The sequence below is a fragment of the Corvus hawaiiensis genome, chromosome 3 (genome assembly GCF_020740725.1).
Source record: "Corvus hawaiiensis isolate bCorHaw1 chromosome 3, bCorHaw1.pri.cur, whole genome shotgun sequence".
In the NCBI taxonomy this organism is placed as follows: domain Eukaryota; kingdom Metazoa; phylum Chordata; class Aves; order Passeriformes; family Corvidae; genus Corvus; species Corvus hawaiiensis.
The window spans coordinates 46,718,821-46,746,213 of record NC_063215.1 but is presented as its reverse complement, the minus strand read 5'-3'; the positions used below and the strand labels follow the sequence as shown (position 1 = coordinate 46,746,213).

General features: G+C 48.4%; 1 protein-coding gene across 3 annotated transcripts; it reads right to left on the bottom strand.

Annotated features, from left to right (window-relative positions):
• On the bottom strand, positions 1 to 18,357 carry NR2E1 (nuclear receptor subfamily 2 group E member 1). Of its 3 annotated transcripts, XM_048296994.1 has the most exons (10): positions 18,140 to 18,357; positions 17,494 to 18,036; positions 12,281 to 12,426; positions 11,463 to 11,550; positions 10,943 to 11,178; positions 9,468 to 9,614; positions 4,642 to 4,738; positions 4,107 to 4,256; positions 3,735 to 3,840; positions 1 to 1,458 (listed from the first exon to the last, which is right to left on the bottom strand). In XM_048296994.1, the coding sequence occupies exons 2-10, from the start codon at positions 17,516 to 17,518 to the stop codon at positions 1,296 to 1,298; spliced, it is 1,158 nt and encodes a 385-aa protein (XP_048152951.1). In that variant the 5' UTR covers positions 17,519 to 18,036; positions 18,140 to 18,357; the 3' UTR covers positions 1 to 1,295. The 3 variants fall into 3 exon arrangements, with proteins under 3 accessions (XP_048152951.1, XP_048152950.1, XP_048152952.1); XM_048296993.1 differs by having other exon boundaries at positions 17,494 to 18,357; XM_048296995.1 differs by lacking the exons at positions 17,494 to 18,036; positions 18,140 to 18,357 and adding an exon at positions 14,955 to 15,192.
• Between the last annotated feature and the right edge of the window lie 9,036 nt (positions 18,358 to 27,393).

Sequence of the window (27,393 nt, the reverse complement as noted above, 5' to 3'; positions counted from 1 at the left end):
TAATTTAAATTCAATATATTTTTATTCTTTGTAAATACAATGAGTACAACTTTTTTACTTCACAAATCGGTTAATCCACTTTGTACAGGAAAAGTTTTACTCATTCTATGATAGTCCAAGTGCTGATCTTTCTCAGTGCTAGTTCCTAATAACAAATCAAATTTTGAAAAGTACAGCAGCTATCTTTAAATGGTTTTTTTTCTACATTTTTCATACATCAAATAAGCAGCTTGTAATGTTTTTGTGTGTGAGAGGGTGTAGATGAACAAGGCTTCAAAATTAGAACCTGGAGTTTCCTAAAAAGGCATTGGAGACTTTTGGAAATTGTTAGCATTGTATCAGTCAACAACCTTTATTTCTTTGAAATAAAATTCCTTCCATTGATTTTTTAATAGTCATTTCATTTCTCTGCACATCTCATTGACAAAGAGTTTGGCCACCGTTGCCTTTGGTTTCAGCACTGTGCCAACGGGACAGCCAGCAGGTCACTGAAGCGGTCATCTCCTTTGTATTTGGTTTTGCTGTTTTAGTCTTCCTTTCTTGTGTTGTCTCTTTTCAGGTGTGTGTGTGTGTGTGTGAATGTATGTCTGTGTGTGTGTGGAAGAAGAAGGAGGGAAGGTCGGGGAGGAAATGTATAAAGCTTTTCTGTCTTTGAGATGTTAACCGAACAAATTGTGGTGACATCCGCATCAAAGATCACCAGTTCATTTTGTAGGAAGAATGGAGCTGCCGTCATAAGCTACCTTTTAATCAGTTCTGAAGGCCACTTCATGATGTATTATAGCAGAAGCAATGTTTTGGTAACTTGGTCTCAAATGTTGCCTATCGTATTAAAAACACTTTCCCAACATAGGCTACTTTTAAAACAATTCTGAAGGCCACCACATCTTGTGTTACAACAGAAGCCAAGTTTGGTCACCCGGTTCCAAATACTGAACAAACTAAAGTACCTTCTTTCACATTTTGTCTCAGATCTGCCAGTTAAATGAGAGAATAGCAGAGTCTTTGTTAACTATGACTGGCATCTGAATTGCCTCCATCCTGTAGTAACAGGAATAGCAGCCAAATTCCAACCACTTTCACTTTTTCTGTAGAACAAAGCATTCTCTCCATGATCTAAATCACTCTGTTCAGAGCAGCAGAATCATATCTACTGGGGTATTTTTTGTCAATGAGTTTAAGGACTAAACATTCCCAGGCTTATGCTTCCTGTAGATTTTGTTAGTTGAGGCTTATTCTCCATAGATAGAAGTTCTTCTCAAACTGTCCATCCTGATTGTTTATTTTAAGGTAATTTATATGTCACTGGATTTGTACATATCTGAAAGCAGTCTTGTAATTGGTACATTCCCAATGGTCTTTTTGAAAAACACTTCTTCTATTGTAGATGGACTAATTGAACGTAAAGCTGGTAAGAGCAATAGAAGTTTTCCGAAACGACAGGGTTGTGTGGGATACCTGGGAGACAGAGAGAAAAAGAATTTTGTTGAAGTTTTAAAATATTTTTTCAAAGGAAGAACATTATTTTATAGAAAAAGACCAGTATTTTCTAAATTGCACGGGTGATGCTTCCTGTGCCAAAACCCTGTGTTTTGTACTTGTGTGAGCAAGAAAGTTGACTCCAAGGAAAACTCTCTGTGGCAATCAGCAGAATATAGGACAAGGTTTCTGAGTTTTGTTTAGCTCCTTTGTTTATTCCCCTAGAGTAATAGCAATACAGAGACTGGACCTGCTGTGTCCCTCATACAACAATGTTCTTGATGCAGTTCAGGGAAGAGCTTGACTTGTAGTAACTACCCTGTCATTTGAAGTACAGTTTTAAACCAGCTGGATTGTCATGGTAATCACTTTACCCCCTTTTGGTTGGCAGATATATTGAATACCAATTGACATTTGTAAGGAAACTTTTTGTTAAAGAAGCTGTGTTTTTCCCCAGGTAATGTGTTTGTGTATAGGATATTTTCCATCATTTCTCTCAGCTTTTGAAGCTAACACAGCATAGGACGTGTATGTCTAGCTGTGCTTATGCTGGCTTGACATGCCAGTGATTCTCAAACTTCTGCTTACAGTGGTCTCCATACAGGAAAGTGTAGGTTGTTTGGGGAAACACGCTGCTTCTCCAGACTGCATCCTGTTGAGAGCGACTCCACTAAGATCAAAGGGCTGATACTGCTGTGACACTGGCAGGAGGGTAAATTCAAGCCTGAGGATGAAACACACAGGCTGAAAGCCCTCTCACAATGGAGTCTGAGTGAGAGTCCTGTCAGTGGACTGCACTTTTCCCTTGTAAAAGGATATTATTTACAACATATACTGAGTAGCACAGTATCTAAATACTTCCAGCAACACAGAAATGCTGTGGAAAAGTTGTCATGCTTGGAAGGGAAGTTGTGGCTATGTATTCCTCCCTGGCTTCTCTCTCCAAGGCCCTGTCTCACGTAGGGTGTCCAGGGAGCAATCTTCATGGAAAAGGCCTTCCCTAGGAACAGGAAGAGGCTGCTATGCAGCAGTTACTCTTTTTGCTCCGAAGCAGCCATAACTGGATGGAATTCGCATTTTTACTTCCATCCTTAGTGCAGGCCATTCCCTGTAGACTAATAGAAGTGTTTCAGAGACTGCTACCGTCTAATCTCTGATACTGATAGAACTGCCTGACAGAGATACTATGACAGCAAAACAAAGTTTCAGAAGGAAAAAATACTACAGAAGTTCCTCTTCCACTGCTCCATCTCCCACTGTTTAAGTCTCATGGGCCTCCACTGCAACTAAAGGACTTTGCTGCGGCACCACAATGGGATTCACAAATTCTGGGGTTTTCATTTCAACCTGAGCACAAACTCAGGGCAGCATCTTGGAAGAGCCACTTAAGTTCCTTATGTCCTGATTTCCGTGTCTGCAAAATGGAGGAGATTATATGGGAACTGGAGATCGTGGGTGAAAAGAGCTCATACTGGTCTGAGATGGAATGTTTTGAGCATGACTTTTAGTGGTATTTGATTGATTAAAGTGTAGAGGAAAATGTAGCCCTCTGAACTGCAAAGTGTTGCACAGCTGGTATCACTTCCCAGAGGAAGAGCTCTCCTTTTAGCACTTTTCTATTTGTTTTAAAACACCAAAGTGCTGGAGCACACCCAAAGAGGAGCAGCAAAGCTGGTAAGGGTCTCGAGCTCGAGTCCTGGTTAAGGGTCTAGAGCAACAGCTGAGGGAGTTGGGGTTGTTTAGTCTGAAGAAAAGGAGGCTAAGGGGAGACTTCATCACTCTCTACCTGAAAGGAAATTGTAGTCATGTGGGTTTTGGTCCCTTTTCCCAGTTACAAGCAATAGGACAGAAGGAAATAGCCTCAAGTTGCACCAATGGAGGTTTAGTTTGGATATTAGGAAAAACTTCTTTCCCAAAAACGTTGTCAAGCATTGGAACAGACTGCACAGGGAAGTGGTGGAGTCATCATCCCTGAAGGTATTTAAAAGACGTGTAGATGTAGCACTTGGGAACATGATTTAATGAAGGACTTGGCAGTGTTAATGGTTGAACTGGATGATTTTAAGGGTCCTTTCCAACATTTTCTATGGTTCTATTTCATCAGGAAATGCCAAGTCCCAGCAGGCTGACAGCCAATGTGTACTCTGTAGTAGCCTGGTCCCCATTTCAGTCAGTGCAACTGCCACCTTCTGTGCAATGAGAGCAGGATTTCACCCCTACACCTGCCAGCAGTACTGATAGAAGACACCACTGACCTGGTATGAATGTAGCTGTTCAGGGTGAGCTGGGCTTCGTCTTGTAGGGCTGCTATGGCGGCCGCATTTCGGAAACTCCTCAGTTCAGAACCACTGTGTGTGGGCACTGGAAAGCAGATCAGTTACTAGTTCAGCTTGACTCTTGGGTGGGTCAAAACAGTTCAGCTAGTGCTATCAATGAAAATTAAATGTTCCCATTAGTTCCCCAGCACTCCACTGTCAGCCTTTCAAAATGCAGCAATGAATTGGAATTCAATACCGGGAAAACTACTGGGTGATACAAAGCTATGCCTAGTTTAAAACATCATTTACACTTTAAAGCAGCGACCTCGTAGTTATCAGAGCGACAAGCAAGAGATCCTTTCTGCTTACCAGCTTTAAAAGTGACAATGCATTTGAGACAGGCAAATTCAGTAGCATCTAGCCGAAGTTGTCTAAATCTAGCCACAACCTCCTGTAAAGCCTGTATTTCTGAAATAATTTTATTCAGCTTCTGAGAATCTGTATTGTCACCGTTCATGCCTGAAACAGAAACAGATGAAATAAATAATATTAAAGGCATTTGCTTTATTTTATATTGATTTCTGACAAAATCCTCTGTATCAATGTCCTCTCTATTGTCACACTTGTCTATCTGGTTCCATGTAAACTGACTATATTGTATGAAAGTTAATATAAAATCTTCTCTTGGATGATAACAAACACAGTAATTTGCATTTAAATGACAATGCAAGCAGTCATGAATACAACAAAACAACATTATTTGCATTTAAATATAGATTTATAAATGACAGGTATGCTCTATTGTTCAGTAGGAATTTGTTATTCTTTACATGTTGTTCTTTTTTCAGTAATGTATTTTTATGGTAATTTTTGTAACAAAGTCATTAAATTGTGCAATTCTTACCAGATACAGCCAGTAGAGTGTTAGCATCAACTGGAATGGCCCATTGTGCTATTCCTAGAACAAACAGTTCTCTCCAAGCATCTTCCAAAAGCATCAGCTGTCATACAATAGATGTACAATATAACATAGTGTATAATTTATAGATTTATAAACAATTTAAATATGTAAATTTCTGTTATTTTAAAAACTACTTTAAATGCCTGTCATGGTATTTCCCCCACAGCATTCATTAGCTCTTCTCTTAGCCTTTTGAGAAGGTGTCTAGAAATAAGTCTATGCATTGCAGAAAAACACTGAGGGTTGGCTCACTGTGCACCGTGTTGTGGACCAAAAAGGAGGAGAAAGAGAGAGTGAGAACTCTTTCCCCAGAGCATTTGCTCACAACATGAACACACTTGCTTTCTCAGCATATTATGGGTTCTCTTCTCCTCTCCTTCAGCACTTTTATAGCTGTTCTAGGGCAGGTTGGATGAGTGCTTTCCTCTTGCTCTCTGGGGATTACACTTGTTTCCCTTGGGAAGGCAGAATTTTGTGAAGAAAAGCCTGGACAACATTCTGCATCAGTGTAGGGAGCACTGCTTTAGAGCACACATGCACCTTATAACCCCTTCCTTACTAAGCAAGTCTTTAGATCTGTCAAGCACCGCATCTGGACACACGCAGAGTTTCTCAGTGTCACCTGTTTTTCTGCTTTTTCGCTTAAAATCACTCAGAAATTCCAGGCACTAAGAGCTGTTGCCTTTCAGAGATGCAAATATCCAGGCACCTACACTGACAGCATTGCTAGTTCTCTGCAATTTTTGCACACTGCGTGTCTGTATGGAGATTGTGTTTTTCTCTGTTTTCTCTGAGGCAATGCTTAAGATTTCCCTGAAAAGGCAGTGGTGCATCTGAAGAGGAGACAAAACTTCTGGAAATGCAGACTGGCAAAGCCAGAACAGACATGTTTAAGCTTGAGGGCATCTATGGATTGTTAGCCCAGACCAACTCTTATGAGAGGTTTGGAGGAGCTCTGGTTCAGCTGAAGTTCATGGCCAAAGGGCATGTGGTGGTGTGTACACGTTGCTGGGACCTCATGTCACACAATAGGGTGGCAGAGGTTTGAAGGGATGAGAACTGTAGTGGGCTCAGGAGGTATCTTCTAGCAGCTCCATGCAGTGAAAACAGATTGCCCAAAACTCAGAAAGAAAAAAAACAAAGCCACCAAACCAAAACCCCCAAACCTGCAATTATTAATGTTGCTATGGTCCCTGAAACTATCAGCAGTTTAGCTTCTTAGGAAAAGAGGAAAGGGGGTATTTTAAGTATGTAAAGAGTCTGTAAGGAAGAACAAAGTAAAAAAAGATGCTGTACCAAGTTGATGATTTCCTTGGAATCAGACATGTGAAAGTAGTAGGTGATACAGAAAGCATCAGTACAAGTGAATCCTTCATCTATGTGCAAACTCTTAACAATATTGCTGTTCAGAACAGTGTTGCTTGTTGCCAGCCAGTAGGACATGAGGCAATGGGCAGAAATGAATGCACAGGAAAATCCACCTGAACATGAGGAAAAACTTCTTTACTGTGCATTGAACATTGGAACAGGTTGCACAGAGAAGTTGTGGTGTCTCTCTCACTGGAGGTATTCAAGAACTGCCTGGACACAATCCTGTGCAATGAGCTCTAGGATGACCCTGCTTAAGCGGGGAGGTTGGATCAGATATGATCCCTTCCAACCTGGCCCCTCCTGTGATTCCATGACTGCAAGTTTTAAACCACCCTGTTCCAATCTGAATGGAAGGAAGAATTCTCAGAGTCTCTGCCCTCAACTTGTCACTGTAGGGTTATGTCCATTTTATGCCTTTTTGCCCTGTGTGCTTTGCAGAACTTCTACATAACCTACGGAAATTGTGACAGGAAGGTATTCGTGTCTCTGCATACAGTTGCTGTTCAAAACACTTACGTTGGATTCTACAGTACCAAAACCTGCCCAGATTATTGTCTGAAATGGAGACAGGGAGGGGGTGTTGTGTCTAGAGTGTGATGCCCATCTCAGCTTTCTTCTGAGAGCAGATGAATCTGCTCTTAAGTTTCCTAACCACTGCAGCTTGCAAACCCAGTCCCTCCTCTGGATAATCCCACCTGATGGATGTGCAGGTGTCTGTATGAGATAGGAAATGATTGGCCAGCCTTTCATTTGCTTTTGTAAAACTTTTTTTGTCATTCATTCATGCAGATACAATGGTAATGACTGGTGGTTCCTGGAAGATATCAATTTCATATTTTCTTTCCCACCAAGTCTTTAAAGTCAGAAGACTTTAGAAATAAGAGACTATTCCAATAGCTAAAGCTTTCTTCATGCCTATGCATAAGTCTGTAAAACCACCAATTAAAATAACTCATGGTGAAGTCATACTCAGCCCTTCTTCTTCAAAGAAACAACAAATACCAGGCTTTCTGAACAACTGGGTTTTGCTTCTTAATCAACCCCATCCTTAGAGTGACCTTTTGTTGGTCACCTGCATTGGGCCAACCTGTCTCACAGATAAAGTGGGCAGGTGTGCAGGCCAGCAGAACTAGAGGCATGACATTTTTTGCTATGTAGTTTCCAATTCAAGATGGGTATGAATCTAGGGAAGGGACACAGCCTCTGGTTTACCAGAGGTAAATGATGCAGCAATGCTCAGACCTGTGTTTTATCAGCAAATTGGTTTCTATTTATTTCCTTGCCTTCAAGATAAAACTGTCCCAGAGTCCTGAAATTACAGTGCACTCGCCTTTTTAGAAGAGCACAAAAAAAAAAGCAAAATTCAGGGAAAGATTTTAGACTCTCCTCAGCCAGATGTCAGGGATACAAAAAGAGAAACGCAGACATTTACAGCTGGGCCATTGTCAAATTAAATAATGCAATAGCAATGTTATAAAAATCAACTGTATGATTATTCATGAAATAAGGTGATTAAAATCAGAGTTATTTCTTCTCCAGCTCTCCTAAATATGACAGGGGAATCATGCAGAAAGAGGCCCAAGTCAAAGCTTTCTAGCTGAGTTTTGAGGAAGCTGACTCGCAATGAGGTACAGCAAGTGAGAGTGATGTAAAGGAAACGTTGGGGTTTTAATACGTTCTTCACTAACATTAGTCCCTTCTATGAAAGTGAAAGAGGTGGTGGGTTATTTAATGGGAGCACTGTGGTATCTATGGTAAAATAAGCAGGCCTTGCTGTTTGAGGCATACTTGGTCACATGCCATGGAGATTTCCCCTGCTCCCAGATCCTGCTGCCTCCTCCACTAACAGAGATGATGTTGTGGGAAATGCCTCCCTATCATGTCAAATAAAGCCTTTGCCTAGGGAGCCTCCTGTGGACATCACTGGTCTAGAAATAGACCCAATCTCCTCCCGTGTGCTGGGGCTGCTGCTGGAGCAGCGCACCTGCATCTTGTCCCTGACTCTTGGGCCTGTTTCTTTGGTTGCTCACTGTGACAGACCCAGTGCTCTGCTGGATTAGTGGCAGCAGAAGACACGATTAGAGAGCAGCAGGATGCCACACTGGGATTGTTGTCTTCCTCCTGGCATGTGTGATCTCCCAGGCCCTGTCTCATCGCTCCCTTCATCCTCACTGTGTAGCAGGACTGCAGGTGGAGCTGAGCAGCATTCCTCTTTGTCTAATTTCACAACAAAGATTTCAAAACGTGGGTTTGGTTCTAGAAATAGAACATTTTTATATACTTTAGCTTTATAACACATTGTGGCCATCATGATTTACCTTTAGGTAGAAAACAGTATTGGTTTTCCAAGAAGCTCTTTTCTTTTAGTTCAAAATACGTATTTGCATATCAACTGCAACACTTGCAATGTGCTTCTGGGGAGAGGAACTAGTTCCTCTGATGCCTGCCATGTAATGTCTATGGCACAGTTTTTCTAGTTAACATTTTGGTAAATTAGCTCAATCATATCAAAGTATTAGATGTCTTTTGTGATTGGAGCTTTGTGTAGATATCCACCCTTCCATTTTACAATTATCTGATTACTTTTTTTAAAATTGGTGCATTATACAAAGCACACTGAGTCCTCATCAAGAATCAAGTCATCAAGAAATTGTTTCATCTTGTATGGTTTACATATGATTTACTTGAGGCAAAGGTGAATTATCATAGAGGAAAACAAAACACATTAGGGAAGATTTTAATTAATGGTAAAAAATATTGGGAGCTGGCCAAATACTGTTTCCACCATATTGATGTAATTGTAAGCCAAGGTGAATAAGGAAAAAATGTTGGCTGTGTAAACAGTTGAGAGGAGAGGAGAAGAAGAGGAGCAGGAGGAGAGGGAGGAGGAGGAGGGTAGGGGGAGGATGAGGAGAAAGAGCTGTTAAAGGAGGAGGAGGAGAATTGGTCTTCAGAAACCACCTCAGCCATATCCTGAGACCATAAGTTTAACTAAGCATTTCTCATCCCAAAAAAGCAAAGTAAGATGCTGTTCCCCATTTTATGGAAGGAAAATTGTCCTACAAGTAGAGAAGTAGTTTTGGCCTGCTAAGCTTGGTCTGCATCCTGGTGATTCCTCCTTTAGCACTTGTCCTTCCATAATATTCATTTTATATTAGATTTCTTTTTCCTGGCTTGATTTTCACTTGCTTCATGAGATAAAAGTTGGAGGAAAGCAGTTTCTAAATCACTGCCTGGTTTTCAGGGACAGACTGAAACTCTGCACTGAAGTTCAGAGCTGCTGAAGTTCATTTACGGATTTCAAGGTCTAGGGCTGTAAGTTCAGGACCCAATGTGATGTCTGAGCCTTCTTTAACAGGCAGGCCAGGCCGATGCCACTCCCACTGCCAGTGCCTTACCTGGTCTTGCAAGGACAAGGTGGAGAAGGCTGGGACACTTTTGGCCCACTTGATGCTCATGAACAGAAGTCTGGCTGCTGACTCGCAGACGGATTCAGTGGCCACTTCATAGAGATACATAGGGGTACCGTTGACTTCATGTGGGTACTAATGTCAAAAAGAAAATAAAGCCATTTCATACAGTGTCACCAAGGCAGCCTGGTCTTCCTGTCCCCTACATTCAGTGCTCCTGCTCATGCTCATACAGAGTGTGCACTCTCTTGTTCTGCAAGCAGAGGGCATTGCTTACAGTGGGCTCACTCCAAACTGCTCCTTGCTGCTTATCCGTGTGGATGAGCTGTGCTAAAGAAACTGTTCAGAGTAGGAGGTTGAAAGGAGAATGAAATTATTACATCGGGGGGGGGGGGGGGGGTGGTGTGGAGAGGGGGGTTGTGAAATGTACCAAAATTATGTGTGATGCTTTACTGGGTTACACAACACCACACCTCTGATAGCAGAGTTACAAGAATAAAAATTTGATTAGCAATATGTAGTTTGTAACCTTGCTTCAGAAGCTGATTTAGCATTCCAGCCCTGCTCAGCAAAGCAGTAAATATTCATTTAGCCTAAACATTCATCTTGCTCCCTGACTGCAACAGGCGTAAGGAGATGCATAGAGCTAAGCATAACTATCTAGAGGCTGTGTAGGGTTTGAATGGAATTGTTTTCAAGTGTGTGTTACATTTTCTTGCCAAATAATTTCTGATTCAACATTTTTCAAAATTACCACGTAAAACTATATGTTGTGACCACGTTTATGATGGGTTCTGCCAAGATACCAGCTCTGAAAATGCAGAACTATTTAAGCAGTTTCTTCTGTGATTTTCTAGATGCTGTGAAGACACAAAATGCCATTGCAAATGGGCTAATGAAAAACATCGCCTTGCAGCTAATTCCTGTGCAGCTGAGGCCACAGCAGTGCTTCCACTGGGCTGCTTAGGAAATGTCACAACCAAGAAGTGCAGAGAGCCAGCTTAGCCAAGCTTGGGTTTTGTGTCTGTGGGGACAAGTTGCAGGCTTTGGTCAGTACACAAAGTACTTTCTGAACTGCACCACTGTGGAGGTTGGCATTTTGCTGAAGAAAACTCATTCACAGGGATTGTATTCCTTGTGAAACAAGGTTTAAAACTGACTTGTGGACGGGCTCCAGGCAGGAGGAGCATTTCTGCAGCCATGAAGGTATAAGAAAGTGTGAGAGACAGGGTTTGCATGGAGCAGGTTATCAGTTGGTCCTGCTGCATACCCCTTCTCCAGAGGGCGTTGCACCTCATATCCTCAGTGCTTTTACGGATGTAACAAAAGTCCCCACCACAACCCACAAAGCTTCAAGCCTTTTTGTTTGCCATGTCTACCCCAGAGGCAGGAAGGAGCCGACAGGTTGCAGGCACCTCAGCAGCAGGGTTTGCAGCCCGCCGGGGGCCAGGGCAGTGGCTGACCTTTGGGGTGGGCTGTGCCAGGCCCACGAGAGCTTGTCTCTCCGGGGTGCCAGTGACAGCGGCCAGCTCCAGGCCATGGGGCTCCAGCTGGGAGACGGCGGTGAAGAACGCGGGTGCCGGCAGGGCGGCAGCGGGGAAGTGCGGGGCTCCGCCGCTCTCCTCCTTGTGCCCGCGGAAGTAGAGGGCCACCTGCTTCCGTATCGTCGACGTCCGGGGACCCCGCTCGTGCTGCACCGCTGTGGGGCATCAAAGAGAGACGAGGGGGTCACCTCGGGGATCCGCACTGGGTGTCCTGCACTGCTCGACCGGGCTTCCCTCCCTCCCTGCAATTTTCTGAGGCCAGCCCGGTGCCCCCCCGCCCAAGACGTGTCTGGGGAGAAGTGTCTGAGGCTGCCGCAGGATGGGAGGGTCATTAGTGGCCAGGGCAAGGAGACACCGGAGTTACACAGCGCTCCTCGGTTCAGAGCAGCTCCCACCTGCTGCCCCGCCACCCCAGCCCCGGGAGAGGGGGAGCAGGTACCATCTTTGTTCATGTTGACCTCCAAGCACTTCTTCAGCCGGCAGGCTCGGCACTGGTTCCTGTGCGTCTTGTCCACCGGGCAACCTCCCTGCAACACAGCTAGCCGTCGGGCCGGGGGCAGCAGCGCGCCCACCCCGCCGGCCCCAGGCGCCGGCCCCGCGGCGGCGGGAGGCGCGGAGGGGCCGCCCGTGCGTGCGCCGTGCCGGGCCGTGCCAGGTGCTCGGCCCCGGGACAGGGCGGGCCGGGCGGGGCGGGCCGGGCCGCCTTCAGCACCCGAGACAGCGACGGCGGCGCCGCCCCCTCGGGGCGCCCCGGTGCACCGCGCATCCCTCCGCGTTCCCAGCCCCACGTCCCCGCGGGGACGGTGCGGGAGTGGAAGGGAGAGCGGCCGGAGCAGGAAGGGAAAAAGCGGAGCTGCCTCCGCCTGGGCGAGGGCACGACACGCCGGAGTGTAAACCCACGGTTGTCCATCGCCTGGCAGTGCTGAGGCTCACCGAGAGGCTGCCCCTCTCTGTCCTCCCACAACCAGGCGGTGTGCTGGCTGTTCCCTCCCCCTGCCCCCATCCCTCCTTCTCCCTGCGCATCTCCCCCATCCTCTCGGGTGGGCTGGGGCGGGGGGAAGTGCCGGGGGGAGGCGGGCTGGGGCACCCAGCTCCCGGCCTCGGCCCGGGACCCCCTGGGAAGGGAGAGTGAGGCTGCGTGGCTGCTACATCTTGCTGCGGGTGTCTCTCTGTGGGTGGGGCAAGGGCAATGCGGACCCCTGGGGAAATGCAGGGTACGGGGTGCAGGCGGTGAGGGGGCTGGCCTGCGTCTGGTACCTGATTTCCTGATTTGCAAACATAAGTCCTATTCCTCCTGATGCTCCGCTTGAAAAATCCCGAGCACCCATCGCAGGCATAAACCCCATAGTGCTTCCCGGAGCTGCGGTCCCCACACACTTTGCAAGGGATGTCTAAAATGCGACCTGAAAGCAGAGAAGGGAAAGAGGGAGAGAGAGAGCGCTCAGCAATCTGACCTCCGGAGGGATTAGCCCCAGAACCGCAGTACAAGCAAATAATGAAGTGATTTTATAGCCAACTTTCTTTTCCTTGAGCAAGTGTCAGTTTTCTACAATGAGCATTATTCATGCCCCGCTACGTTTATTTGGATCTTCTATAATCGCCAAGACCCATTTTGGAAGGGAAGATTACAGCAGCGGGAGCAGCAGTGTTGCCTGCTAGAAGTGAGGATGAGGGGGGAGGGGACGGAATTCGGGAGGTTTGGTGAGGGGAGTGTGTGTTTCCCTCTCTTTCTGGCGCTCGGCAGAGGACGGCACTTTCCCTGGGCAGGAGAGCAGTCAGGAGACCGATGCACAGAATAAACCAAACCAAAACAAAATAAAATGACCGTGAAGCCAAGTAACCTCCTCTCCCCGCTAGCAACCCTGGTGAAAGGGGGCTGATTTCCTCCGCAGGGAAGGCGTGCCATTTTCTTCACCCCAAAACCTGCAGCAAAACTTTCCGTCTCCGTTTTGTGCGCGGAGGAGTCAGCGGGCCGGGAGCCTGGCTGGCGGGCAGTGCCCCTCTGTTCCGCTCCCCTCTGCTCCGCTCCGCCTCGCCCACAGCCCCCGCTCTGCCGGGCGCTGCTTTCGCACCGGCTTTGACTAGAATTGCAAACGCTCTCAGGGAGATGTAAAAACTCGTACAGAGACTATTGCAGCCCGGCTCAAGAAACCCGCCAAAACCCCGCTCGGCTTCTGCCTTTTCTCTGGTTTATTTCTTCTCTGGTCTGCTGTCTCTTTTTCTTTTGTTTTTCTCTCTTTCCTTCTTTTACTTTTTCTTTTGCTTTTCTTTTTTTTTTTTTTTCTTTTTATTTTCCTTTTTCTTCTTTTTTTTTTCCTTTATTTTTTCTTTTTCCTTTATTTTTTCTTTTTATTTCTTTACATTTTTCTTTTCCTTTACCTTGTTTCTTTTTCTTTTTCCTTTAATTATTTTCTTTTCTTTTTATTTCCATTTTCCTTTCCGTGTTTTATTCTCCTTCTCCTTCTCCTTCTCCTTCTCCTTCTCCTTCTCCTTCTCCTTCTCCTTCTCCTTCTCCTTCTCTTCTCTTCTCTTCTCTTCTCTTCTCTTCTCTTCTCTTCTCTTCTCTTCTCTTCTCTTCTCTTCTCTTCTCTTCTCTTCTCTTCTCTTCTCTTCTCTTCTCTTCTCTTCTCTTCTCTTCTCTTCTCTTCTTCTTCCCTCTGCCTCAAACAGCCTTCTCTCTTACCAGAACTTAAGTTAGAAATTCAGTCCCTCTCACCAAACCTTGGTCTCCAAACTCCAATGGAGTGGTCTCTGAGCCACTATATTTGTTTGGAATTAGTTCAGGGAGAGCCCCGGCTATGGGTGGGTGAGGATGAAGGCTGGAGGGGGAAAAGCGGCAGCGTGCGGAGCGGTGCTGGGGGGCAGAAGGGGGGCAATGGAAACAGGCCGCAGGGGCTCCTCTCGCTCCCTAGAGAATTTAGGAGTCCGAGATACTTTCAGACATGTCTGCACTAAGGCTCTAAGACAATGCCTGCTGGCAGACAATAGGGACATTAGATAAAGTGTTAACTTAATGATTTTGCCCATTGAAACTCGTTTGACTGCCTCCAATGAGCACAAGCTGCCAGCTTCTCCCCTAAATGAAACCCGACAGCTGCTATACACAACACGGCGAGAGGGACGGGGATTAGGTTAGGGACTGCGAGAGGGAGGGGTGGCGGAGGGAGGGAAGGTGGGAGGGGGGGGAGAGGTTAAAGAATAGAAAACTTTTGCGCAATTAATAAGGAGCGCAGCTGAAGGATGCCCCCCCGCCCCACTGCCTGCGAGCAAACCGCGGCTTTGGAGCTGCAGGTAGGTGCCCGTGAAGAGGGCTGAGGCCAAGGCACGGTTTCTGGGAGTGTGTAATTACAAGCCCTCCTTGCCACCTGCCTATTGGGGCACCAGTGACCCGTCAAAAAGTGTAGCATGGGAATTCGGATATCGCACAATGCAAACGGGGGAAAGCGCCCGACTTCCCTCTCCAGTCCTTAGCATCCACGGGGAGAGAGAGGATCCACACGCACGCACACAAAGGAGGAGGAGGAGGAGGAGGAGGAGGGGCAGGCTGGGGGTGGGGGGAGAGACACTGAAGCGGTACGTGCAGCGGTGGTGCATCCCGGTGCTGAGCCCGGCACTGCTGCGCTGCCCCCGCGCACCCCGTCCCACCGCGGCTCCCGGCGTCAGGACCCACGTCCGCTCCCCTTCCCTCGGCAGCGGGCCCCGGCCGCGGCCGCCCACCCGGGCCCGCCGTGTGACCGCCAGCCCCCCCCGGCCACCAGGCAGCCACGGGGTCCCCGCTTCCCCGGCCGACCTGCGGTGCGGGGCAGCTGGCTCGGCTCCTCCGGCGCTAAAGTCGGCCAGTGGAGACGGAAGAAACTTGTGTTAGTTTTTCCCACACGGATTTTAAGTTTGGGAGCCGCTTTAAAAAAAATCCTATGCACTATGTACGTACATATCCACAGCATGCATGTAAACATCTGGCGCATATATTCCTTACACGTCTCTATATTTCTCCTATAAATCGCGAGCACCTGGAGCACCTCGCCAAACCCACATAACCGCGTTTCCAGCCGCCGGAGCAGCGTGGCCGGTCTGCTCAGTTCCGTGGCCCCCGGCGAGGCGGTGGACGGGGATGGGGGACACGGCGGAGGGAGCGGCTGGAGCCCCCCACGTTGCGCGTTTGCGGGGCCGCCCCGTCCCGCCGTCCGCCCGGCCGCGCTCTGCCCACCCCCCTCCACCCCCCAAACCCCATCCCTGCCCCGCGGGGGGTGTTATGAGAAAACTTTTGTGCAGGGCAAAATATGAAATAAGTAGATGGGTAAGAGGCAGGGCGGGTGGTGGGAAGGGAAAAATGTAAGCTTGACACGGGGTCATGCGATAACTGATTAACTCTGTTTAAAAGCGCTCCGGTTCCCCGAGGTACCGCTTCGTCTCAGAAGTTTTAGCGCTAAGAAAATGGGATTTCTGTTCAGCAGGGAAACCGTTTTGAACATCCCACGACAGGGGGTCCTTGGGGGCTTTTTTTGTGTGTCATAATTGCTTAAAGGATATATGGCAGCCCCGATTACTGTAATTACCATCAGAGGCTGTTGAAAGAAGTTAGTCTGGGCTCGGAGGACGGCGGGATGGGGTCTTGTTACCACCCAGGCAGAAATCGCAGCTGACATCGCCGGGCGCCCACCGGCGGGCAGAAAAGCCAAGACGCAGCCCCCTTGCCCGGGAGCCCCTCAGGACCCCCGGGACGAGCGCCCAGGCCCTGGAACAGCTGGTCGGGCTTTTGCGTGCGCTGCTGAGGCCGGCTGGGCTCGGGCCCCGGCGCTGAGGAGACGCAGCATGTGCCCATGCCTGTGGGATTTGACTGAGTCGGGCCTGAGGGTCCCTTTCGGGAGGTCCCCAGAGGTCAGGGGGTCATCAGTGAAAGCGGCGGCAGTGGCCGGGGGTCGCTCAGCGCCGTGAGACCGGAGGCACGGTCCAGCCTGGCGGGTTTTCACCTCCGCAAAATGTCTCCGGCAGAAGCTCCGCCGTCCTTTGGGAACAAGACTCCCCGGTCCTTCCTGTCCCTTCCTTATCACCCAGAAACCTGCCAGGAGCCCCGATAACGTCCCGGCGCGGCTGCCTACGGGCCCGATCCCGCTCCGGCTGCCTCGCGCTTCTCGGGCAGCCTGGGGAGCGCAGCCGGCGGAAGCAGCCCCGGCCGCCGCAGTTTTTTTAGCCGCTGGCCCCGTCCCCTTCACCGGTTAGTACCTTATTACATCGACTACAATTTTATTTCCCGCCTCGCGGGGCTGGGGCAGAAAGATGCCGCGCTCAGCCCCACGGAGGAAGGAGGACAAACCAACGACGCCCAAGCGGCGTCAGCTCGGCCGCAGCACCGGGGGCTCCGCGCCGCCCGCCTCCTCCACGCGCGACCTCCGCGCCGCGGCCCCCGACTGCCCCTGGGCCCCGCCGCCGCGCCCCCTCCCTCCCCCCGGCTTCCCGGCCCCCGCGGACAAAGGGCGGACTCGGGTCAAAATAATGGAAGGCAGCGGCGAGGAGAAGGCCGCGGGGCTGGCGGGGGGCGGCCGGTGGCAGGTACCGCGGCGAGTCCCTCCCGGCTTTGCCTCCCTTTGCCGCCGCTCCGCAACCCCGGGAGCCTGTCGGAGCGCAGAGGAAATAGCTGTCCGATCCATCACTTGTCAGACATTAAATTGGATTGGGTATTTTTTCCCCCTTTGTTACTGACTCCATCCATATTACAAACTCCGAAAGTCCCATTGGGATTATACGGATTGAGCCATTCTGTAAGAGCGGTTAGTCATGCTTTAAATTCCCCAGTTATGAGGTGCATGGATTTAGGATTAAGGAAAATGTGACTTTTAAGTTGTTTCTGCTTTCCTCGTTGCAGGATTATTTGTTGTAACTGGGAATGGTGTGCAAAGTATTGCATTTAAATCCTCCTTCGACTGAGTTGCTTACGCGATTCCGTGTAATTGAGTGATCGGAGTTTCAAACTCCTAAAAAGAAATTATTATGTCGCAGAAGGTTGCATAAAGTCCGTGAGAAAACCAGTACATTTCAACGCCGAAATGCCTTTTAAACCCAAACCTTCCCCCCTCCGCCCCAGTACCGGAGACCCGCACGCAACCGCCCGCGTCCCGGCGGAACCAGCCCCCTCCCCGCCGTCGGCGGAGCCGCCTTCCCGGGGGTTCGCTGCCTACAGGCTTCTGCCCCGGTTCCCAGCGCGGAAAGCCGCGGCACGCAGCTGGAAAGCGGCTTTTTGTAAGCCCCAGGCCCAAACTCCATCGGGGCAACTCCGAGCCTATATATTCGTTGCCACTCCGGTTGGAAATATACACTTCTTTTTCAATTGGGCGCGGGGTGTGGGGGGGTGCAATCCCAAGCCACAACCCCCCCTCCCCTTCCTCTCCCTCCCCTCCACCTCCCGCCCCCCAGGCCAGGCTGCAGCCGGCCTCGGGAAGGCTGCTCGAAGCCTCCACCGCGTTATTACCCACTTGTTGATCCCGCCGGCTTGCTCATGCTCGAAGCCCCCGTGAGTCGTTAAACTCGGGGCGAAGTGTCGGCGCCGGGGCGAGGCGGTGCGGCCCCCCTGGGGGCCCCCCTGCTCCGCGGGGCAGGTGCCTCCCTTGGGTGCTCACTGCTGGCTCCGCCGCGGGGCCCGGCACATCCTCGCCGCAGCCCCGCTCCCCCAGCGATGTCCTCCCGAGGGACGGGGGCAAGCTACGGGGACGCGGAAAGGGGGGAAAAGAAAAAAAAAAAAAAGTGGAGCAAAATGAAAAAAAAAAAAAAAGAAGAAGGAAAAAAGAAAAAAAACAACGAAGTGACCCAAAGTCGGAGGCCCCTGGCTGCCCCTCTGCGAGTAGATGCTCTCGGGACCCTGGGAGGGTGCTGGGGGTGCGACTGTACTCGCCACCGCACTCCTGGAAGGCAAGCGAGAGCCACAGCAGCCAGGACAACAATGAGACGAAGGAGAAGGTAGGATAGGGAGCGGGGCTCTGCGCCGAGCGCCTCGGTGCAGCGAGCAGGGAGATCAGAGCCTGGAAAAATAATGGAAAGGGGGAAAAGGCGTCAGAGGAGGCAGTCTCTGCCTCTCAGAAACTGAATGGTATAAAAAGGGAAAGGTTTCCAGAAGTTCATTACACTGGCTGACTTCGCGCTTTGAGCTCCAGGCTTCGGCCCCTATAATATCGGCAGAGAGGCTGTGACAGGCAGCGGCGGGGAGGGGAGAGGGACGCCCCTTGCCCACTGAGCTTCCCTCGCGTTCCCCCCAACTCCTGCCGCCGCGTGACGTCACCCCGCGCTGGGAAGGGGAGGGGGCAGGGAGGGGGTTAAATGCTAATGATATTAATGAACCCCCGAGTGGCTTCCACACAAAATGCAGCGGCTGCCGAGACGATTCCGCCTCCTCACTCGCCTTGTGCCCTCGCTGTCATAAAAAGGGACAACCCCCCCCCGCAAAAAAAAAAAAAAAAGAAAAAAAGAAAAGAAAAAACAGGAGACAAAAGGAAAGCAGAAAGAACGGATCAAGATCCCGTTTCTTTTGCATTTTCCCGTGCTGAGGTGGAGCCCGCCTGCGGTTCGCCCCTGCCCTTGCCCTTGCCCCGGCCCGGGCAGCGGCTGTGCTGGCAGCCGGCGGGGCCAGCCGGGGAGCCAGCCGGGGCTGCGAGCCGGGCCGGGCCGAGCCGGGCCGAGCTTCCAGCCTTCCCGCCGGGCAGCCGGACCGCCGTCCTGCCGCCGGAGCCGAAGGCTGGCTCGGGGGGAGCAGGGCCGGCCGGCTCCGGGAGGCGCACGGCGGGCTGTGCTCCCGCTCCCGGCGCCGGGACTTGTTGCACGGCGGCCGTGCGAGGAGCCCGCCCTTGCCCCGCGGAGTTACTCCGACCCCCGGGCACCGCCGACCTCGCCGCCTCTCTGCAGCTCGCCATCCCCGAGCGTCCCAGGAGCGCTGCCAGAGCCGGGGTGCAGAGAGGCGGCGAGGGGACAGAGGTGGGACACTTTCTCAGCTCCCGTTTCACCGAGAGGCTGCCGAGCTCTCCCACTCCTGTTGGGAATTGCGAGGTGAGAGCTGCTAGAGCAGCCAAAGGATGGTGAGAGGTGCGCATCTGGGGAGGAGGGAAAGACTATTTCTCCTGCCGATGGAAGCTGGGGCGGGCAAAGGCACCAGAGAGCAGGGGCGGCAGGTGCTGTCCTTCGGTCTCTGCTCTTTTCGTCTGTCGCTCGTGTGAGGTGTTGATGCACCACAGCTGACTTTCCCCTTTTTGGTTGTGATCCTAGGGGAATGTGGTGTTCAGCCCAGTCCCAAACACACTGTCCCCATCCTCCTGCACTTCATATTTCATCCTTGTGTCTTTCTATCTCAGGTTACGGGTGATTCCTCTTGTGCTGATACCACAACTGTGTCACAGGGCTGCATGACTCTTGGCCGCACTGGAATCCCAATGACTTTCTGCTCTTTTCTCCCCATGAGAGCGGTGCATCCACAACACAGAAGGAAGCCTTGAATCAGGACAAGCCTGGTCCTGCCTAGCACTGAGGGAGACTGTCCAGAGGACTGGGAAAGTTGCTCAGGGAGATCTCAGAAAGCAAAGAAACTGGTGGATCAGGGAATGCAGACAAATTCATTCCAAATCTGCTTCCAGGGAGGCAGGGAAAAGTTCACCTCCTTGAGTAATGTGGAAAGCAACAGGGAAGGAGATGCTACATTAGCAAGGTCTGAAGGCCAAAAGAAAGAGGATTAAATGGCAGCAGGGCCCAAATCTGGCCCAAATCAGGCATCACCTGCTCTAGAGAGGCAGATCTCTGGCCCTGCAGCAGCCACAGTTGTTTGTGTTGTAAACTCCAAGTCACCTCAAAAACACTGCAAAGGCTCATCAGACTCCATCCACAGGTTTCAGATGCACCTGAGAGAGGCTGCTCTGAATGTGAACAGGGCTTTCCCTCCCATGTACAGCATCAGGTTCTGCCAAGAGAAAAAAAGAGAGGAGCTCAAACAACCCACCTCTCCACTCACAACTCCACTAACATAACCCAGATACCCAAAGCTGGCTCTGCATGAGGGCTAGGGCTGCAGTTGCTGAGGAGAGAGCAAACCATCAGCCCTTCCCTGTTCCTTGGGCTGTGCCTGGTGTTGCTTTGTAAACCTGTACTGGCTGAGGTTTGTCCTCTGTCTCTTCAGAGCCTTTTCTGTGGTTTCAGTGATGGACACAGATATCTCAGCCCTGAAAGAGAAGGCAGGATACATCTTACAAGAGTATAGGGAAGAGCTCTCTCCCTCCTCCAGCTTTTCACTGCAGGTTCTATCAAAGCTGTTTCCATGGTCAAAGTAGTTCAGCTCCCAAAAGGTGGGAAATTATAGTTATCATTTAGTATTTCTAATGATTACCATTATCACCATTTAACATTTACCATTATTATCCTGGGTTTTGATGGAGTAGAGTTAATTTTCTTCATAGTATCTGGTATAGTGCTGTGTTTGGGATTTAGGATGAGAATAATGTTGATAACACACTGATGTTTTAGTTGTTGCTGAGCAGTGCTTACACTAAGTCAAGGATTTTTCAGCTTCTCATACTGCCCTGCCAGAGAGTAGGCTGGGGATGTGCAAGAAGTTGGGAGGAAATGCTGCTGGGACAACTGACCCAAACTGGCCATAGATATATCCCATATCATCTGGCATCATGCTGAACAAAAAAGCTGGGGGGAGATGGCTGGAGGACTGGCTGGGCATCAGTCAGTTGGTGGTGAGCAATTGTCCATCACTTTCACTGTACATTCTTTTATCATTATATTATTTTCCCTTCATTTTCTGTTTCTTTTAGATGCCTTTATCTCAGGCCACAAGTTTTACCCTTTGTTTTGATTCTCTCCCCCACTCCACTGTGCTGGCACCGAATGAACGGCTGTATGGTGTTTAGCTGTCTGTTGGGTTAAACAGATTTTGTTTATTAAGCAGTCCTGCATATACAGAAGATGCTAATACAGCAATGAAATTTACCATCTCCTTGTACTGCCTTGGAAGTACAAATAGTTGTCAATCCTGCTACAGGAAATGGCATGTCTTCCCTTTCGAGTGTATCTCCTTCACAACTCTGGACTCTGATTGCTGTTACATGGTGACATTTCTCAGCATTGTGCCGTGGTCTCTTGCCAGGTATCTTTTCTTTTCTTGGAGTCTTAGCAGCAATAAAAATCCAATGTGTGACCCATCTTCAAGTACAGCACTCCTTCTGCCTTTATCTTGCTTGTCTCCTCTGCTCTTTGGATAGGGAGCCAAAAGGTCTTCAGTGAACAAAAGAAAAAAAGAAAAAAGTGAAGAAGGTCAGGTGAGGAAAAAATTTAAGCTGCCAGAGGTGTACAGATACAGCAGCAGATTATATGGAAGTGAAGTTTTCATCTGTTTCTCTCAATGGGAAACATGTGGGTAAGATCAGGAAAATCTGACATACCTGTCTTCTTGGAAAGGCGATAAGGAAGGAAAGGATGGAGCTATTTTCTCCTGGGAGGAGGAGTTGCTCTTGCTTTGGGATACTTGAGAAGCTGTCTCCACTCCCCTCCTTTGGTGCATGTGCCAGGTGAGATCCAGAGATGTCGCTTTGTGCCCTAGGCAGCCTATGCAGGGAGCTAAGTACAGCAGCACCCTTGCAGCATAAATACATCCAGGGTTTAGTTCTTTCAAATCACCCCAGAAATCTAAGGTGCCTTCCCTTCTTTGTAGGTCACAGTCCATGTTTTTGTGGCCCCACCACAAATCCCTTTCTGTATCCCTCTGCAGGCAGCTGGGTGGGCAGCATCACTGTGAAAGCTGCTGAAGGGACCATGCTGCTCTTTGGCTGTCCCACCACACTCCCAGTCTGTGACATGGCTGTGCTTGGTGCCCAACTCGGCCTGCTCCCTGGCTGGAAATGTACTTAACAAGCTCCTTTGTGGTATTGAGTTTTCCTTGCAAAGCCCCTGCCCCATGGATGTTCCTGGGAGGACCCTGCACTGTACAACCAGCAGTAGTGGCTTAGGCCTTCCTCTTGTCCTGCCTGGGCCATCTCACTGTGATGGTTTTGGTAGGTAATTTTCTTCATGGGAGCTGGCATAGATATGTGTTTTGCATTTGTGCTGGAAACAGTGTTGATAACACAGGGATGTTTTCATTACTGCTGAGCAGCGTTTACACAAAGTCAAGGCCTTTTCAGCCTCACACCCCATCCCACCAGAGAGGGGGTGGGGATGTGGGAGGAGTTGGGAGGGGGCACAGCTGGGACAGTTGACCCCAACAGACTAAAGGGATATTCCAGACCATATGGCGTCACATAAAGCTGGGAAAGAAGGAGGAAGGGGAGGATGTTTGGAGTGATGGCGTTTGCCTTCCCAAGTCACTGTTACGTGCGATGCAGCCTTGCTCTCCTGGGGATGGCTGAACACCTGCCTGCCCATGAGAAGCAGAGAATGAATCCCTTGTTTTGCTTTGCTCACGTGCATGGCTTTTGCTTCACCTGTTAAACTGTCTTTATCTCAGCCCATGAATTTTCTCAATTTTACTCTTCCCATTCCCACCTGCGTTCCACTGTGTGGGAGCGGGCAAGTGGCTGCGTGGGGCTGAGATGCCAACTGGGGCTAAACCTCCCCACACACCCAAGGTAGCTGATCCCGATGGCTGAGGATACTTTGCGGCAGCTGCCCTGGCAGCCACCACGGATGCCAAAGGGCCAGGTGCCTTCCAGGGCCGCAGGACCATGCTGAGAGCCCCAGCCAACTAAAAAAATCCACAACAAAACAAAAATACATCACAGTTTGCTGCTGTGAATTTTCTCCAGGTGAATCAAAAAAAGGCTTTTTTCCCAAAATGTGGAAATCCAAGGCACAGAAAGATGACCTGGTGAAGTCTGTCCTGTGAGCGCTCCCTCTCTGCTGGTGCAAGAGGGATTTCCTCGTGCTCATGTATCATCTGTAAAGCAAAGCCAGCTTCTGGCTGCAGCTGGGGATGACTTTCCCTGAGCTGCTGGCACTGTATGATCCCTCTCTACATGCTGGGTTGTCCCACAGTGAATGTACCATTTACTTCTACTGGCTTTTGGGCTTGAGCAGATCCCAGCCCATCCCTCATGTGGGGTAATTTACCCAGCAAAGCTTTGGGGAAGACCCATGTTCCCCGCAGATGCCGGTGAAGAAGTGGTGAGTTTCTCCCTTGTGTGTGGGCATGCTTGGTTAAGTAAGTTAATGGCTGCAAGCAACAGCAACCATGTAGCTCTGTTTCCACGTGTGCGTCTGATAACTGCACACCAGCGTTGTGCAGAATAGCAGGGAAAATTACACCTAAGAAAGATAACTGGGGAAAGAGTATCGCTGTAAGTCATGGCACTTCTCCTCAATACTTGTATTGTACTTGTATGGGTGGAACAAGCCTGAGTTCACTTGCAGCAATGAAATGCCCCATTAATCACGTATGCCTTTGAAAGGGATATGTCAGGCTTGGCTTATACGCCTACATTGGTACCTGATCCCATCTAGACAATGCCAGACAAGCACTTAACAAAGCGGCTCTAGTTAGTAACTTGACTTATTTGTTAGTTTGCTAGTTAGATATAAATCAAAGTGTCGTAATAAGCCAATGATGTAGCAACAGCTGCAATCTAATTTAGAGAGAGACAGCCTCATTTTAGTTTTCCTGACACGAACACAAAAGACAGTATCAATACTGAAGCCGGCAGAGACACAGCTGTATAAAACAAGTGAAAGGTCCAAATAAGAGGGCAAATAAATATATTATAAACCCAATAAAAGAAAACTTTAAATGAGATTGGTATATACTTTAACAGTTTTAATTTGTCAGCAAAAGAATTCTGACTACAAGGAATAAATACATCTTGGAGCTATGCTGTGACATTTAAAAACAATTTTATCGGTGTAGTAAACAAATAGCTCTGGCTACATCCTAAGTACTTGTGCGTGCATAGGAAAGAATTGCCTCAGCTATGACCGTGATTGATTGTCCTTTGAATGTAATAATTTCTGTGGTAGACTGGCCTCCCAAATTTTGCTGCAGAAGCCTCTTAACAAGCTGACCTTTGAGGCAATTGCAAAAAGTACTGTTAGTGGCAGCAAAAAATGCTCTTACAAAGGGCTGTATTTCTGGCTGGCAATGTAATGGCTCAGCTCCATTGATTTCAATTTATCTATATCTCTTGATTTGGGCTGGAGACCAGATCTATGGTATCTATTTTGGGAAATGAATTTAGAAACAACAAAAATAAATACTTCCAGATGCAGCACTGAATCAGCATATCACATTCAGTGCTGCTTGAAAGTATTGAGTCAGTTGGTGCAGAGAGATTTTAATAAGTACAGTTCGATGACTGACTAAGAAATTTATAGACAGGCTTGCTTTATCTCTTGCTTCATAAAATATAGGTCACAGAAGTATCCTTGCAGGTAGAGCAATTAGTGGCAAGTCCAAGCAGAGGAGAGCACGATATCCATCACTCTGCAATTAGCTAAATGTATTATGAGGTTGGTTGGGGTTTTCTGCCTTTTGAGATTTCAGACATTGATGAGAGCAAGATGGTGAGCTTGCGAAAACAGTGGCCTGAGCCTGTGTAACAAAATCCAGCACTCTTACCTCTCAGAAAAGTGGAAAGAAGAGGTCTGCCATGTTCCTCTGGAAAATGAATTAATCCAGCAGCTATTTACCCTTGTCCTGCCTGAACAGAAAATGTAGTCCAGTGAAAACATACCACTGAGCCAGATTCTGATCCGGCAGTCTTCCCTCATGAATATGAAATAAGTAGTAGTTTAACCAACTTCGACAGGATTGCTGGGATGCATAAGAGCTGAAAATACGACGCGAACAATCGAAGTTTTAGGCAGCCTATCTGACTGGAAGAGTCCTGTCAGTCCTCAACTAAGATTTCACCATTAAAATTCAATGCATATCCTTGAACTTGCAATGCATTTTGGTGGTTTGCTCTCATTTTTGGTGGTTTACTCATTTTGCTGCCTGGAGTGCTTTCTGCAGTGTGGGGCACTCAGGTACTACCAACCCAGGGATTCTGAGCTCTAAGTCCTCTTAAAAGAGACTTCAGATGTTTTTACTCGTGCCCTCACATGATTTTGCCAGATACTATTTTGCTGCAATTGTCACAAAAAACATTTTATCACCATAAATATTAGGGAATGATGTGCTTGTATATAGGAGATGATATTTCTCTGGTGAGATGTGATCCACTATCTCTATGTCCCTCTTTTTCATGAAGCATGGCTCTTTTAAAGAAATATAAAGCAAGGGAATGTGTTATGGGTATCCCAGGACAGAGTTTTATCTTGTGACTTCATTCTTCATGCTGCAATAAGTATTGAAGCACTGAATTAAAAACACCGAGGATTGGCATGGATGCTAATCCACCATGGAATGATAATTGTGGATTAATAATAACTAGTAATACCTACCTTAACTGCTTTTCATAATTACTCTCTTCTGTGGCAGAGCTGACTCTGGTAGGCAAAGCAGTGTGGCAGACCACTTAGCAAAAGCAGTAGAAATCCAGTGTACAGATTATTGTTCAACAATGTTTTTATTCCAACTACAAGTGCAGAGATTATTCTCCATAGTAAATCATGACGTTTAGGAAATCCCAAGAGTGATCCAAGTACTGTAATTTGGCTGCGAATACACATGGGAAGTTACTTCAAACCTACTGTGTGTTTGATAAAGCAGTGTTGCAATGTCAGGAGCATGTGTTTGACTCTTATTTAAATTTTCTATATATTGCCATTACAGTCAGTGTTGCCTGATGTTGCCCAAATCCAGATAGCCCTTCTGCTAGCATAAGGTTGATGTGATTCACAACCTGACAGACAAACAGAGGAAATGTGATCTTCTTCTGTTCTTTTTACTGTGCACCTGGTAAGCACACTGTAGCTGGTAGAATACTTTCCATCACATCCAGTAGCTTTTCTTCTATTGAAAATCATAAGCAAAATTACTACTAAAGGAAGAAGAGTTTTGGTCTTGGGAATCCCACCAATTTGACTGATAACCAGGGCCAATCATGCTAAGGGAATAAAGGGTGGGACAGCTAAGCTTCCTCAGGAATACCATTGTCCCTGGTATCGGTGTTCCTCCCATGCCAGAAAAGAACAAATGCTAATTTACATGTGCATTTCCAGGACAGTTGAAGAAGCGAGGCCTCCCCTGAAGAGATGCCATATGGAGAAAGCTGTGTTTGAACGTATTTGCAATTGCACTGCTTGACCTTCAGCTCATTTCAGTGCATTGTGCCTTTGCAAGGTGCGTCCAACCTTACTTGCCTGCCCTTATGGTTTCTTAAAACTCCTCTGCAAATGGGGAAGGTCTTAGGTTCTACATCTGCCTTCTGGGGCTGAGGACACTGCTGCTCTGCAACTGTTTGTCCCTTGTGGTGAAGGCCACCTAGAACATATGGCACCCACTGGTGTGGGTGTATCTTGAAGTGTGGAGCCCAGTGTTTCAGTTTTAACTAAGACTTTTAACTCAGTTTCAGTTTCAGTTTTAAGTCAAAGTGTTCTAGTTCTCTTGGAAACCAAATCACTTGTAATAGACCTAATCTAATAGTGAACAACCCCTGCTTCAGACTGATTTATGATTAGGTTGCAGCTACTTGTGCCCTTTTCCCTTTCCAAGAGCAGGTGTAAGCAGGCTTGGGGAACTTGGTGAGTAAAAAGCAGGCTGGTGACATTTTTGACATCAGTTTGAACTTGGTCTTCATTTCTCTCTGTCTTTCAGGAACTGCCTTGGGAAGGCCAGTGGGCTGGGCAGCACTCAAACAATGAGGTTCTTTGAGTAATGTAGATAAACCCCATTTTAGATACAGTGAGACAAAATAGTCTGACAGAAGTGCTGCACATGCTGTTACCCAGCAATGGAGTTTCCAGAGTTTGTTTCGAAGTTTTAGGGCTACGTAGCTTCCTGGCATCCATTTCTCATGCCCTCCTTTTAGTCAGATGGCTGCAGCAGATCTACATGAGTGAACTGGATTTCTTCAGCTTATTTTGGGAAGCCAAACTGCCTGAGTGGCAGCAGATAAGCACTAACACTGCAGCAGAACCACTTGCTCTCCCGCGAATTTGGCTCCTTTGCCATGCAAAGGCCTCTGGGGAAGAGCAGACTATACTTGCTGTCTAGGTGATTAGATGATGGTTTCTTGTATGCAAACGGCAATTCATGTCAGGCTGAACAACCTTTCCCAACGCTTCCTAGGGAAAAACAGGGCTCTAGTCTTCAGCACCATGGTGCTCACAGGAATCTGCTAGTCCCCACCTCACAACCTGCCCAGCCAGTGTAACAGAAGGTGAAGTCATAGGTGAGAGTAGGCATATTTTTTCCATTTTGCCCCAAAACTGTGCTATTAAGAGAGATCAGTCTGACAGGAGTG

Bases quoted from the DNA above. Each gene is read 5' to 3' on its own strand.
- NR2E1 (XM_048296995.1), bottom strand. From the start codon at position 14,988: ATGCGCCAGATGTTTACATGCATGCTGTGGATAT. The intron at 9,615-10,942 runs GTCAGCCACTGC...TTTTGACATTAG, and splicing joins TGGCACAGCCCACCCCAAAG to TACCCACATGAAGTCAACGG. The intron at 3,841-4,106 runs GTAAGCAGAAAG...TCTGCTTTCCAG, and splicing joins CATTGTCACTTTTAAAGCTG to TGCCCACACACAGTGGTTCT.